Below are 15,153 nucleotides of genomic sequence, written 5' to 3'. Positions count from 1 at the left end.
AAGCATCATTTCCCTGGGTTTGTAATCTGATACCCTCTGCAGCATATAGGCCCAGTGGTTTTGAACCAGTAAACAGGCGGTTTATTGAGAGTGTTTTTACAACATTGAGGATAAATTGCTCTTGAGGTGGTGATTAGCAGCTAAACAGGCCTTTTAATCAGAGTTGTGGTCTGCAAAGGAGACCGGCAGACTGTGGCAGCTCTACCTCCAGACCACACTGCCAAGCCTGTTGACCTGCGGTTTGCTGCATTGTTTACATGGAGAGAGGCCCCAGGATGTTGTGCATGGCGACACTTCTGAAACGAGCCGGTTTTGTTGTACAGGGCTTGTTCTGAAATTAATGCAGTCAGCGAAAAGAAAGAGGAGAGATGTTGGAGACCAATAAAAGAACACTGAACAGTGAAATGTAATGTAAAGAGCAATAAAATGGTGAGCTGAAAACCTACTGTAACCCTAGGATGCAACGTGTAATGTGCTTTATTTTGAGCATTACTATGCAGAAATAGACATGATTGGATGTACTGGTTCATCTACTATTACAGAGCCAAACCAGGCTTTACAGTCTGGATATAGTGTTCACCAAACAGCATACAGAATTGTTGATGATGCATGGATTATTGCGGGATTACCTTTGATAAATACACTGCTTTTATTGGTATACTGACACAGATTTTCAACTTTATTTGAAACCAAAGACATTCAATTTGGCATGACATAAAGAAAAACCCAAGTAGCTATTTCAGTGCATCATGGCTTGCTACTCAAACATAAACTGTAGTATTACAGTCACTGAATTTTATTATATTATCGCTGGATGCCTTTGTGTTGTTAAGGCAGGTAGATCCACATTCATTTACTCAGGGCAGAGTTGGATATTTCATTGTTAGAGGAAGTGGTGGACTGTTAGTAAGTAAAAAGATAAATAAGCCATTGTGTGTGTATATGTTTGTGAGAGTGTGTATATGTATGTTAGTGTGTGTTATTTGTTATTGTTGTGTGTGTGTGTGTGTTGTGTATTGAGTATTGGGCTGGTCTGGGCGTGGCATTCATGTGCACATAAAGTCAGCTTCTATCGTTGTAGCCTGAAAATGTTCAGGCCTAGTCCAAGCTTGAAATAACTTTCTAGGCTAAAGTGGAAGAATGGGTTTGTTCCTATGGTTTGTTCAAATGAGACAGGCAGCAGTAAGGTGCTGCTGCTGCTGCTTCTCACAGTGATTGATGATTCATTATGCTTTAACACCTACAGTATCATATCCTGACTGAAATGGCCCAGTGTTTGAGAAACAGGGGCCAGGTGAGCTCTGTCAGCAGATTAAGGGTCTGTGCTTACATTTTAAATTGAACACATCACCAGCCACCTGTCTGCGCAGAGCAGGAATAATTCACTTGTGAGCTAGCTGCTCATATGCTGCCTTCTCAACCATCCTCATTCAATCACACCCTTAGCCAAAACTTAAAGTGCTGTTTCATTTTGGTGCAGTTTTTTTCACTTGTCAGTACACACTCCTTCATAGAAATTGAGGAGCAGTCATTTGCTTAGAGTCACCGGCAGCATTGAAGCTTTTCCCCCGCTATCTCTCAGTACTGATAAATGTAAAATTACTTCTTGAAATGTATGATGTTGGGTATAATTTTGAAACTAAAAAAAATTGTCTAGCCTAGCTACTTCTTCATGACATTGTCTCCTGTGTGGGGGAGGGTGATTTGCATTCTTTCCATCAGCCAGTAAGTCCTAGTGTTTAACCGGTAAAAAAAACTGTCTAAGTCGAACAAATAAAAGTTTCATAATGTCTGTCAAAATTCCATCCAGAGTAAACATAGAAGCTTATGAAAATAAATTAGTTTTGCCATGGGCCTCTCTATCAAAATCTTCAAAAGGGTTTATTTTGAAAAAACAAAAACAAAAAAAAACTGCTGCTTGACTTGGGCAATGGAAAACGCTAAATTTAATCCCACATGGTGAACGGGAAGATTTAATCACACTGGCAAATTACACAGAGACACTATGTAGCACCTTCCTCATTAAAGTAATTGTCCAAACATTAGTTTCTCTCAATCTCTCTGTTTTTCCTATTTCGATGTTAACCCTTGCTCACATCAAGTTATGAGAAAAGACCCTCACACACACACACACACACACATACACACACAATATCATTAAAATTGTGTGGTTTGACAGAATCACTCCTACTTTTCTTCCTTCGGAGAATAAGAAAGAGATCCGAGGAAGAGACGAGATGAGCACCGTGGGATTTTTAAACCACAGTGTGGTAATGGTGCCTCATACGTTTGATATAGATGCCAACTCCAAATGGGCCTGTAATTATTTTCATTGCCAGGCAGAGTTCAGGGTGTTGAAACTTGCAGGAGAACAAATGCTGTCACACACCTTCATTGGCCCTAATTGAGTCGACAGGCAGCAATCCTTTTTCAAGCCACAAGCAAACTGCACCGAAGTGTTCGACAAATGCGTCTCCCTTTGTAATGGTGCCATGTGCAGAAAAAACAATGGTCTTCATTTGCAACATTCACTTCTTCAGAACATACCAGTCACTTAACTTTGACTGGTCAACAAGAGGAGACAGGTCGAAGTTTCTTCTATTTTGTCTCAATCTGTGCATTCATTAGTCTTTGCCCTGCTTTTGTGTGTTTATTTAGCATGAAGAGCGATGTGAATGTGAAAGTTGGTAGTTAGGTATCATATTTTTATCATATCATATTTTATAAAGTTATAATATGGGAGAACAGATGGGCTCATTTAACAGACTGTTCTTCATTTTAATGGCACACACCTTTACTTTAATTAGTTCAGCTTGACATGCAAGGCAATTAGAATTTATCAGAATTAGCCTATGGTTTTGCAGCTGAAGCACATTTTTTGTAAATTATTTTGAAGCAGCATATCTATATTTATCCTTGTTATACAAATTCACTTAGATTTTTTTTCTTTTGTATTTAGCCTTGTTTAACTTTTTACAATTTGTCTAGATGAGACAGGACAAGAGAGGAAAGTGACCCATGCTGAGTTTATACTCTGTTGTAAATCAGGAAAATGGGACTCAATTCTTGTGCCAAGCAGCCAATCATTTGATACTGATAAACAACACTCTTCTCATCTGTGCCACTACAGATTCCTCTACGATTATACAGTTATTGAAGTGGGTTTTAATGTGTAGAAATTTCACATGCTCAAATGCTTTTCATCATTTGTAAAGTCATCTCTACAGGCTGTGACAGATGAGTACAGGATAGTTTTGGGTGGTGGTGGTGGGGGGGGGCCTCTGGATCACCTGGATCTAGCTGCACTACAGTGTAATCACTCCGCCCCAAGGAGCCAGCACAACCATGCGGAAGGCGCCACTCTCACTCACTGCAGATGGTGCTTGTGTTTGCGTCTACGTGGGTGAGAGGGAGGGAGGGAGGGAGGGAGGGAGAGGGAGAGGGAGAGGGAGAGAGAGAGAGAGAGAGAGAGAGGGAGAGGGAGAGGGAGAGAGAGAGAGAGAGAGAGAGAGAAGAGAGGCTCTTTAGAGAAAAGCAAGCTAAGGGAGGATGTTTTGAGGAAATAAGGATATGGTTTACTTTCTGATGGTATAAGTAGAACACACTTCAGTAGTAACAATGGTCTTCAACCCAAAGTTAGATAAGAGTTAGCCTTACAGCACCTTGTCTGCACAGTCCCATATGGAATAGAAGGAAAGAGTCCAGTGACATGATGGTGCTGCACTTACTTGTAGCTTAAAATATTAAATACCAAGCAGCAGCGAGACTTAGTAAAACCACAGCACACTTAAGAAGAAGCATTGCAACCCGACAACATATTAATCAGAGTGGTGTGGTGTGTCTAATATTTGTTCTTTTGTGATTTGAACAGTATGATGAGTGATATTTCCCTGTTGTGAATGTGTTATTGTAAGACACTTTGGACAAAAGCATCTGCTAAATGACGTAATGTAATGTGATGTGTTACGTGTGACCTTAGTGTTAAGTGCAATATGAATCTGCAGCTCATTTGCTGGACAAATCTTTGAATGATAACCCTTCGCTGTTCACGAGGAGCCCATCACTGAGTGGTTGCAGTTGGTCTAGTGAAGGTGGGGCAAGTAGAAAATTTGAAATGCTTCCAGACCCAGAGATATCACACGCACAGTGCACATTTACAAAACTGCAATTTGGTGCGGTGAGATGGGGATTTAACTGCAATGCTTTCATCAATCACAGGATTTGTTGTATTTGTTTTGTTTTTTTGACATTATGAACTGACTTTGTGCAGCAAATAACAGCATGTGAAAATAAGACAGAGCAGCTGAAAGATCCATCAACTAACCATGACGTGATGAAGGCACTGACTGAAGGGCCTGAAGACCCAATAAAAAGAAAACCCATCCGACCACCTCCAGCATCTCATGAGATAATTACCCTCTCAAATTAAAGCTGGTTTCCCCTTTGTCCCCTCAAGTTGCATTGAAAGCATTTTGAAGGCATAATACACAGCAGACTACATTTGATTGAATTACCCAAACAGCATAATTAGTCTACTTGATGTGCTTACCAGTTTTCTCATTTCCATTTTCGTATTTTCAAGTCCGTAATTTGAGTGTGATGGTTCTAGCCTCTTCCAGGCCCCATGGTCCATTTCCATTTGGGTCAGTATGGCAAAACTCTGGAAAATTACATTTGCAAAAACCCAATCAGTTCCCACCATGGACCCCTGAGAGACTTCAAATTGTGACACTGATTAAACTTTAATTTAAATCACCCTCAGGGGGCATGAGGGGGTGGTGGTCATTTTCTGTGCTGTTGACTGGCGTGATGTTTGGGGACATCATCATGCAGAGTACAGAGGCACACTCATGCACATTAATATGTAGAACAGTGCTGTTATTAAAGAAAGCGCACTCCGGTATTTAATCACTGGGGTCCAGCAAGTAAATTGCATTTTGGGAGTGGTGGATGTCAACTTTATAGCAGAGAATTCATCTGAAGGCACGCAGGCCACTGTGCACCCCAAATTAACCAGAGGCCTCCTCCTCCTTTCCAGAGAGCTTGGATTTGAGAAAGAACTCTCTTCAAAACTCATTTTACTTTTAGCTCTAATCCACGCTAGCCTATACTTATAATTACATTAAACACTGGATATCTTGATGTCGTCCTTTTTTGTTGTGCCTGTTTTTTGGTTGGTTTATTTTGACTGTCTCCAGATGAAATATTGAGCTGAAGCATTTCTGTCTTGATTGGCCCATTATGGCTGCAGTGAAAAAGTCTGTGGGTTGTTGTGTGTAGCAAGAGTTAGTCTATTTAACTTGGCTTTGAACATGAAGCTGCATGTTCTACAGACAACCCGATACAGATCCGAACCTAACATCTTTTAGGTCTGGCAACTTGAACTGTGCAATATCATAAGATGGACATTGGCGTTCAACAGAATATGTCTGTGTTAATCCAAGGTACAGTCCCAGTGGTTTTCTGACAGTGCAAGACAGCTAAAAATAAGAGAGTTGACATTTTACATTTGCAAACTGTACACAAAGAGGCCTGTGTGTGTGTGTACGTGCACATGTGTGAATGTTGCCAGATGAACTAGTGCAGATAAAGTGAGGCGGGAGAGAGAGCAGCGCTAATTGGTGTTTGGGGCAATCAATGTGAGCTGAGCACCTCAGCTCTCAGGTCTGCACCGCCTGCTGCTGCTCTGCCCCATACTGAGACCCTGACACTGTAACCTTTGGTTGGATGGTCCGGGTGCAGCAGTGCTGTCAGTAACTTCCCCTGTGTCTGCCCCCACACCCACACACAGACAGAGTCTATGTCCATCCCAGCAGGAACCCTCCCATCTCTGAGGCCGGTAGACAGGAGAGGGCCGGGGCTAATTGGCCCCAGTGACTGGAGGAGACACCAGACAGACAGATTACAGTGGTGGTAGATTATAGGGGGCACTACAGTCTTATCCACTGCTGGATCTCTCTTAAATGATTTTGAAATTAGGCTACATCTGGGACAAGATCTGAAGCGGTTCACTGCTCTGTTGTGTAGCCTGTTTACTAAACCAGAAATTGCCAGTTATGCTCAGACACTTCAATATTCCTATTGGATGGATAATGCTTTTTTTTTTTATTAAACTGTGAAACGCTACAACTACTACTACTACAAGTACTTCTTCAATTACTGCTACTACTACTACTGCTACTACTACCTCAACTAATACTACTACTACTTCTACTTCACTTACTACTGCTACTACTTCAACTACTACTATGTATGTGACTAGTTCAACTTGGCAAGACTTAGTATGAACTACTTCATTCTGCCTACGTAAGCACAAGAATTTTCTTAATTTTCTTCAGTCGCAACAATGTTATGTCTTGGCGCAAGTATGGTGATAAAAGTATATTGGATGTGCTCAAGCCGATCCCCGGTTTAGAGAATTGTGTTCAGCTCTAGAGAGGAATTTAATGAAGCCACTTATTCCACATCAAGAATAACAAACACTCAAACTAATTTAATGTTTAAAGTTTTTTGTTTTGATACCGCAATATGTTGTAATGTTTTTCCTGTTTTCTGCCCTAGTATCGGGCAATAAAATGTTAAAATCTGTTACAGATTTGGATAAAAAGCCATGCATTATGGCTAATTATGAAAAAACATATAAAACGTTTTAATCTTTTAAGCATCTGGTGCAACATGATGACATGGTCTTTCACTATCTGCCTTAAAAAAAACAAAAATAGCAATACTTGGCATCAACATTTTGATACAAAAAAAATGGTAAAAACACTGTGATAATATACAGTTTCAATGTTTTTCCACCTTTACAACCACTATTATTCACCTCCAACCTCCTCGCTGTATTTTTTCCCTAACTAGATTTCTGGCTAATTGGCTTCTTTTGTAGATAAATTAAATTGCTGTCATTAGCCTGGGAGGAAATATGTTTCCACTGATTCTTGATCCCCGAAACTCCTTTTTCCTCTCTGTATTTCTAACACACACACACATACACACACACACACAGACACACATGCACATGCACTCCATAAACTTATCTGCAGGGAGCACGTTGAGATGATAGAGAGGCCCCTTAATTGATTTGCCTGTGTTTACAGGAGAGTGCGCTCATGCTGTGTGAACACTTTGCTTCATACAGAGCCTAATGATGTTGATGGGGACGGGGAGCCGAGCCCCTGACACCACTGTAATCCTACTGATTACAGAGAAAACACTGTCTCTCTGCGGGCTGATCACAGGGCACCGGCCAACACACTGCAGTCACTTCACATGTGGCCTTTGTGTGTGTGTGTTTGTGTGTGTGAGAGAGAGACAGACAGACAGAGGCAGACAGTGAGATAGAAAGACAGAGCGACTAAGAAGAAACTAGGAGAATGTGATAAGAAAATAGCTGTTGCACCAGTTGCTGTCCCCTCTCCTTGACTGAATGAACTTTGAGAACCTTTGCCCAAATACGACTAAAACTTATGCTGTTCCTGTTTCTTTATGTGTTGGTTTTGACATGGGATCCATACAGACTTTTTGTGGTCGTCAGGACTTTGTGTCGCCTTATCTTGTCAATGAGTCGTTAGAGGCCATGTTTAGGAAGATAGATCCCCTGTAGTATTTCTCATGATGTTTCCTAATACTGTGGAGCCCTACAGGTATGAGCTTCAAACAGGCACGAGACGCCTCCGTCTCCACTGAGAGAGCAGAGACTGGGACTAATCGCAGCGGGCGCCACACACCTCAGGAAGGTAGCAATTTTCCATCATTACCGTTAAATCCTGCTTAAAAGAACCGGATTCCACAGACCTAATTACAAGGTGTTAATAATAACAATGTAATGACAGTCATTTTAAAGCCTGCCCAGAACCATAATCCATCTCCCAACTGCCTCTCACATTGGAGTGCGTGGTTACTGTATGGAGAGGTCTGAACTTTAAAAGCACCATAATTCTTATTGATTACCATTGTGATTACTCCCACAAGTGGTGTGTCAGGTCGTACGAGTTAGGGCATGAATTAGGAGCAGTGTCAGCTTGTATTTACTGTTAACCCACTGGAGAGACAGTGCTTCAGATGTCACACTCGCATGCTTTTCATGCCAGTGCTGCTGATGCCCAGGGACACAGCCAGGACTAATCCATCAGGCTAATTGCATGGTGGAATATAGTTTAGCAGACAGGAGATTGGCAAACATGTATCAGTGAAATGGCTAATTTGTACTGTGAGAAAATTGTGGCATGATGTTTTGGCACAAAGGCGCTTACTACGCTTTAGTCTCATCTGTAACTTGCAAATCTCCTATAAAGCAGGTCAATCAACACAGGTGATTGTAGTACTAAGCCGATCAAAGAGGACTAATTTCCTTTGCTTTCACTGTCAAACTTTGGTTTATTCACTTTACAGAGTGGATAAAATGTAGTTTATTACTGTCAGTAAGTGAGCGTGATTAAAAGCTGTGAGCGATTTTCAAGAACCAACCTTCTCCCTGCGTCTCTTGGTTAATTACTGGTAAATGAGGCTGATGTTTACCTGACCTGCTGTTTAGTTAGGGGTGTGGCCCCTCGCGACCCCATCCCCAAACACACCGTCCAATCACAAGTCTTCTCCCCACCCCAGAGTTAGGGCGCATCATTGGCTGAAAGTCCGAGTACCTCCCAAACTTTTGTCATCACGAAGTTTGGTAACTTTGTGACAAGCTGCCTCTCCGAGGTTTTCTCCGCGCGGACGCCGCATGTTTGCACTCCGTGACAAATGTTCTGTTTTTCTGGATTCGCATTAGATTTTGATCCCGGCGAGAAAGCATGGCTTCCCCTGCAGACTGCAGAGATGAGTTTTCGACAGATGAGGATGTTCACCCACCGCGGCTGAAGAAGCGCGCGGCGCAGGTGTCCTGCCTGCCGTTCAGCGTGGAGGCGCTCATGTCCGACAGGAGGCCACACGCGGGGACGGACGGGGCAACGGCCGCCACCGCGAAGGGAAATTACTCTTTGAATAATAAAGAGGTGCTCAGGCCGGATGAGTTTTCACAGCACTTTGTTCCCGTCAAATCAGAGCCATCGGATCGAGGGGACTGTGCGTCTTGGATATCCCGTGTCAAGCTGTCCACGCCGCCCCGTAAGTGATCAGGGGGTAGTGTCATGAAATATTAATGCATATGGATTTACCGCAAGATTGTGTTAAGCCAAGGGTCATATACTGTAGCTTAACTTTTCTTATGATGTATTTTGATGGCTTTAGACCCAGCCTCCCGTTTCAGTGTTTTAGATGTGAAAACAAAGTTGGGGAAACAGCAGCATTCTCACAAGTTTAGCTGGCTCCGCTCTAGATTGACCCCTGATAAAGGAAAGGAGAGATGGGGAATAATAATAAACATACTATGTATCAACATAGAAATCAGTTATGTAAACGATGATAAAGGAATTAAATAAAAGCAAAATGTGAAAAGCAGCACCCAATGGACAGGCAATTTTGATACTAGATTACCCATTACATAAAACAATATTTTTGAAAAAGAAATTTGTAAATGTCCTTTTAGTTAGCCTGTTTTTTTATTCTGATGAAGTGTCTTGTTCTGTTCTATTCTATCAAGACATTTATATCCTGCTGGACTGTATATTTCTAATCCACACTACTGTGAACCTCAGCCTCACCTAACATTTGGTTTCTCCTCTCCTCTGTGTAGCGCAGCTCAGTCCAGCTGTCTGCCCCTTGAGGAAACACAAGACCAACCGCAAGCCTCGCACCCCCTTCACCACCTCCCAGCTGCTGGCCCTGGAGAGGAAGTTCCGTCAGAAGCAGTACCTGTCCATCGCCGAGCGGGCCGAGTTCTCCTCCTCACTGTTGCTGTCCGAGACCCAGGTGAAGATCTGGTTCCAGAACCGACGGGCCAAAGCCAAGAGGCTCCAGGAGGCCGAGGTGGAGAAACTCAAAATGGCTGCCGGCATAGGAGGCAAAGCCGTGTTCCACCCGGGCTTCTCGTCCTTACCGTTCCCTCTCAGTGTTAACCTGCAGGCCGGGTCGTCGGCACTCTACGGACAGGCCCACCCATACAGCCGCAGTCCCATCCTCCCCGCTGCGCATCTGGCCATGTACGCCTCACCGGTGGGCTACAGCCTGTTCCACCTCTCCTGAAAGGAACTAGCATAGACAGACAGATGTCCAGCGTCCACAGTGGTGGTTGGTGATATGTGTGTGTAAATAGGGAGGACATTATCAATATCAAAAAGTAAAGCACCTTATGACAGGATCTGATTAATGCTTGTCTGGAAGGGACCGGCCTAAAGTGGGGTTGAATCTTCATGATCGTCATTGGTGTTGATTTATCAGGAGAATGTGTAAATGTCCTTTTACTTTGTGCACGATGCACAGAATACAAGCTAAGAAGCTCCATGGGAGAGCTGTGATGCAGGTGTCCCAAAGGTCTTTGTTGCTGTTTGCCAAAGCTGGCTCAGCACTGAGGGTAACTAATAATGAATGGAATATTGATTGAGCTCTATGTATCTCATTATTTTCATGAATACCAGATTGCATTTATGATAGCCGTAATGATTTGTTGTTTCTGCTCTTTGCCTATTTCCTGGATGCTTTCACTGCAGGATTCCATTATGAGATTCATCTTTCCTTTTATAACTCATTTTGGTCTGGTAAAGTGCATGCTTGCATATGAACGGCAAGTCATTCTAAAGCGAAAGATATTTATTTTTGAAACGTGATGATAGCTTGTAGATCTATATATTTTATGACACATCTACATTTTAAAAGTGTTTCATTCGTTCTGACCTGCAATTAAAGCTCTTAGTTAACCCTGAATGTTTTGTTCTCTTTTGATTTATTGCTTAGAAAAGGATGCATGGGGCACCCTGGTGGCTCTCCGAGTAGGGTGCGTACCATAAGGCTCAGTCCTTCCCGCAGCGACCTGGGTTCGAATCCGGCCTGTGGTCCTTTGCTGCATGTCCTCCCCTCACTCTCTCTCCCATACCTTCCTGTCTCTCTCTCACTGTAACTGCCTGATAAAGCATAAAATGCCAAAAATAAATCTTTAAAAAAAAAAAAGAAAAGGATGCACAAAATGGCCCCACTTTAAATTTAGAAACATTTGAGTCACATACTACTTTATAAAAGCTCATTTGTGTCACCATATAAGCTATTTATTAGCCCATATCATAATAGCAAACAACTTGGGTGTAATAGTGCCACTGCAACAGTAACAATGTCACAACTCTAATGCTTAAGAAGTCATTAAATGTTGAAGGAGTGATTCTCTGTTTGTTCTCTGAGTTGGTGGCTTCTGCTTACAGATACAACGGCCGTCTTCTGAGGAAAACAACCCACACGTTGTGGCCCACGCTGGGCTTCATCAGGGCGTTGGAGTCAAAGTGCCTTGGTATCCTCCTTTGGAAACTTAATATGTAGAGTTGGTTGCATTCATTAACCAAGGAAACTTTGAAGTATGGAAAGCTGTGGCTTCTGCTTTTCTTCCTAGGAGAAAATTAATTGAACGATGCTTTACATGACGAACCATAACATATTAGTCAAACCACTGAGCTGTTTAGCTTACTAATCGGCTTTAGAGCTTTACACTGAAGAATGTTTGAAAGCATGGGATCATACTGTATGAGCGGAGTTAGGATCTATGTATGGGGGATCAACTGGGTGGCCAAGAGAAGAGGTGTTGTGCTCTAATGAATACTTATCTAGCCAAATTTACCCTAAAGACGTAGAATTACGTGCACAAGAAAAAAAGGATATTTTTCTGCAAATAACACATCTCGCATTGATGTAATTGCAAACATGTGTTTCCATATTGCCCTTGGATATCACAGAGGTTGAGATTTATTCGTTTAATTTGAGCTGTATCCTTAAACTGTAGACTTTAAATGAACTCTTTCACTCTCTGTGAACTCTGATGCAGCAGAATGCCAGGCTGTCCCTGGCTTAATTGTCCTTGTCCTCAAATTCGGACTCCAAAACTCTGTGAAATTATATGTGTGTACTTCGTGATAACAGAACGGGACATTATATGAGCTGTTTCTCTCTCTCTCCCTCCCTCTCTCTCTCTCTCTCTCTCTCTCTCTCTCTCTCTCTCTCTCTCTCCCTCTCTCCCTCTCTCTAAACTTGGAGGACCCTTGTTACCATTAGCACATATTTCACAGTCCATTTGCTCTCCTCCATTTTGAAATTAAACCCGGCATTAAGCTGATAGTGAGGTCTTTTGATGGCTTTAGATTGCCCAAGAACCCTGGCCTCCAGTTTCAGTGTTTTAGATGTTAAAACCTTAGTTGGGGAAACAATCGGCTTCTCACAAGATTAGCTGGCTCAACCCTAGGTTGACCTCTGCTAAAAGAAAGGAGAGACAGGGCATAATAATAATAATAATGATGATGATAAAGTTATAAATCAGTTACATAGAAGACGATAAAGGAATTAAGTAAAAGTAAAAATGTGAGAAACAGCACAGGCAATTTTGATTTATACATATGGGGTTTAAAGGTCTGCACTTTGCATTTATTTTAACTATTTTACATCGAGAAAGATCAGAATCTTTCCTGGTTTATTCTAGCTTATTAAGAAATCCTACATGTTCCATTCATTAAGTGATAAATGGATTGGCTTGTTTTAAAAACAGATGTGATCACGGTGTCAAAATAAGCCTATTCCAAATCTTGCAGTACTGTAGCAAATCCACTAGATGTAGCAGCTTCCCATCTATTACTGTTCACTTATTACAGCGAGGCTTTCTAGTCCTAATACAGCTGGAGTACTTAACAGATTTCCCATTTGATATTAATGGACTTATTCCTAGCATTTAAAAGACAGCACAGGACACTTTCGGCAACAGCAGATCATCTTAGATGGAGATTTACATGTTATGTGACTTGAAACTTACAGGCTCTTAGATAATGTCTGTTTAATTCATTATGAGTGCTCTAGTGAATTAAACATGAGACTATTTTGCACGTGGTTCTATTGTGGCAATGGTAAGTGGCACAAGTTATGGGACTGGGGATTCCTGGACATCAGTATTGCCTGCCAAGAGCGTTTAGGTTCCTTACACATGCATCAGTGCAGAATAGCTACACCTTTGCATTCAGTCCTAGTCTCAGATTGAGAATTAATACAATCAAATGCAGTATATTTACAGTATATTTCCTCTCCTCTCTATTCCTTTCCTTATTGTGATAAATGCAGGAATTCACTTATTCAATTGTTATCAACTATCTAATAATGTTTATGGGATTGCCATTCCACCAACATGACTCCACATGATTTATGTATCCATTTAATCTGTTTCATCACATGGCCTTTTGTATCTGAAAGGCACAACAAAGCAGTCAAAGTCTTTGAAAAAAAAAAAAAAAAAAAAGCCGAGTTGGGATTTCTTGCTGCCCCTCTCCTGTCCCGGCCTGTTTAGCAGTGAGAGATCCAGAGGAACACATCACCATCTAACTGCACTCAGGAGCAAAAGCTGAGATGCACGCTTCATCGGACAGGGGAAAAACACACACACACGCCGCGAATATGAGGATCACTTCTCACAAGGGCAGCGAGTAATGTGAAATGTGACCAATAAAAAGGAAATGGGTGAGAGTGGATTTTTGCTCCATGTGCCTCGCGGGCCAGAGGAGTAACGCATTAACACTTGTGTTGTTCCAAGTGCTATAATTAGGGGACATGCTTTCATCTTGTCTTCAAAGCCGTGGAACAGGTGTGTTTCGCAGAACAATCCCTCCTCTATCCTCCATCTTTGCTGTCGATTTTCAGGTTCTGCTGTCTCTCTCTCTCTCTCTCTCTCCCTGCTCTTTCCGATGTCGTTTTTCTCACTGATCTATACTTCTCTCGTGTGTTGCTGCTTCAAATAATATATCACTTTACATTACAGGTGGGGGGGTGGGGGGGATTCACAGTCCACTGATAAGATGTAATTAGATACACAGTGAACCGTCATCGCTTTGCTGTTGTTAATTCAAGATGTGAGCTGATTGTATGTGATAGCGCGAAACCATGCTGCGAAAAACTGTGGAGGAGCCCGTCTTAGATATGAAGTTGACAGACTCCTCGCTGAGCAAACTCGATCTTAACTCAAACACACACACACATACACACACACACACACACACAGAGAGGCAGGCCTCCTCTTCTATGCACAGAGTAACCCCCGCCCCCCCAGCAGTTTCTGTCTAGTCTTTACTTTTCTTTCAACTGGTCGTCTAGAGATGTTGTTTCTCCCAATCTGGTCGGCAAAACAACATGACCCATTTAAACATAAAGACATACCTAAAAGCCTCACTTTGGGATCGGGGTTATAAGACAGAAAGGTTCCTCTGGGGTCCTGGCTGTTTTTTTTTAAGATCTAGGGCACTGACGGCAGCAAGGGGGAGAAGTCATCACAGAAATGAAAACAACACACTCCAGGATATTATTCTATCTTTTTCATTTGTCCCAATGCTCAGTGGCTTGAAAACACTCATACATCTCTCTCTCTCTCACCTCCTGTGGATTTTTTTCTTATGTCCCAGAGGGCCTCGGTAGGAAAACAGTTCTCACCCCCTGCAACGCAGCAGTCCAGCGTTGTGTGCATTAAAATTATTGTATGTTGACTCTTGTGGAGCCCTGATGCTGTTTTGGAAGCCAGGGATGAACACATCTGGCCTCAGCCTGGCTGTTGACCTCTGACACCCGAGCACACTATGAAACTATATTAGAATATCTTTCATAGAACCATAAATACAGCCTTTTTTCTCAGAGGGATTTGTTTGGGTGTATGTACAGTAAAGTACCATTCCTTTAAGATTAGATGTCTTTTTTTTTCTTCTGAAATCCTCCTTCCAGTAGGAACACACCAATGTCAACTGAATTAGCGTCTCGGTGACTTCCATACATTGCCCTGTGGGAGGTTTATCCCCCTGTCGGAGTCTTTTCAGAGCAGTGCCATATGTAGCCTTCACCATTGTCCGTGTCTCCTCGCAGATCTGTGGCGTCTGCTCTGTCTCCTGAGATCCTGTGAGTCATCAATCTCCCCCTTGGCCTCTATTGTACTTAAGGAGACCTAGCCCTCCGACACGCTGAGATACGCACCCAGATACACACAGACACGAGGACTAGTGCACACACACACGATGGAGACTGAATTCCACACATGCAGGTTCACATTGGCAAACACTGCGT

General features: G+C 42.4%; 1 protein-coding gene across 1 annotated transcript; it reads left to right on the top strand.

The window, feature by feature from the left end:
- Positions 1-8,386: 8,386 nt before the first annotated feature.
- LOC139643919 (homeobox protein MSH-D-like) lies at positions 8,387-10,786 on the top strand. The gene is made up of 3 exons (XM_071519222.1): positions 8,387-8,496; positions 8,768-9,102; positions 9,671-10,786. The coding sequence occupies exons 2-3, from the start codon at positions 8,790-8,792 to the stop codon at positions 10,117-10,119; spliced, it is 762 nt and encodes a 253-aa protein (XP_071375323.1). The 5' UTR covers positions 8,387-8,496; positions 8,768-8,789; the 3' UTR covers positions 10,120-10,786.
- The last annotated feature ends 4,367 nt before the right edge of the window (positions 10,787-15,153 follow it).

The sequence above is a fragment of the Centroberyx affinis genome, unplaced genomic scaffold, assembly GCF_046629955.1.
Source record: "Centroberyx affinis isolate AG114_WGS23_722 - 3 ecotype Tasmania unplaced genomic scaffold, CSIRO-AGI_Caff_v1 ptg000675l_1, whole genome shotgun sequence".
Lineage (NCBI taxonomy): Eukaryota > Metazoa > Chordata > Actinopteri > Beryciformes > Berycidae > Centroberyx > Centroberyx affinis.
This window is presented reverse-complemented; position numbering and strand designations above follow the sequence as displayed.

Excerpts from the sequence above, each read along its gene's own strand:
- LOC139643919 (XM_071519222.1), top strand. The coding sequence starts at position 8,790 with ATGGCTTCCCCTGCAGACTGCAGAGATGAGTTTTCGACAGATGAGGAT. Across the intron at positions 9,103-9,670 it reads CAAGCTGTCCACGCCGCCCC|CGCAGCTCAGTCCAGCTGTC; the intron begins GTAAGTGATCAG and ends TCCTCTGTGTAG.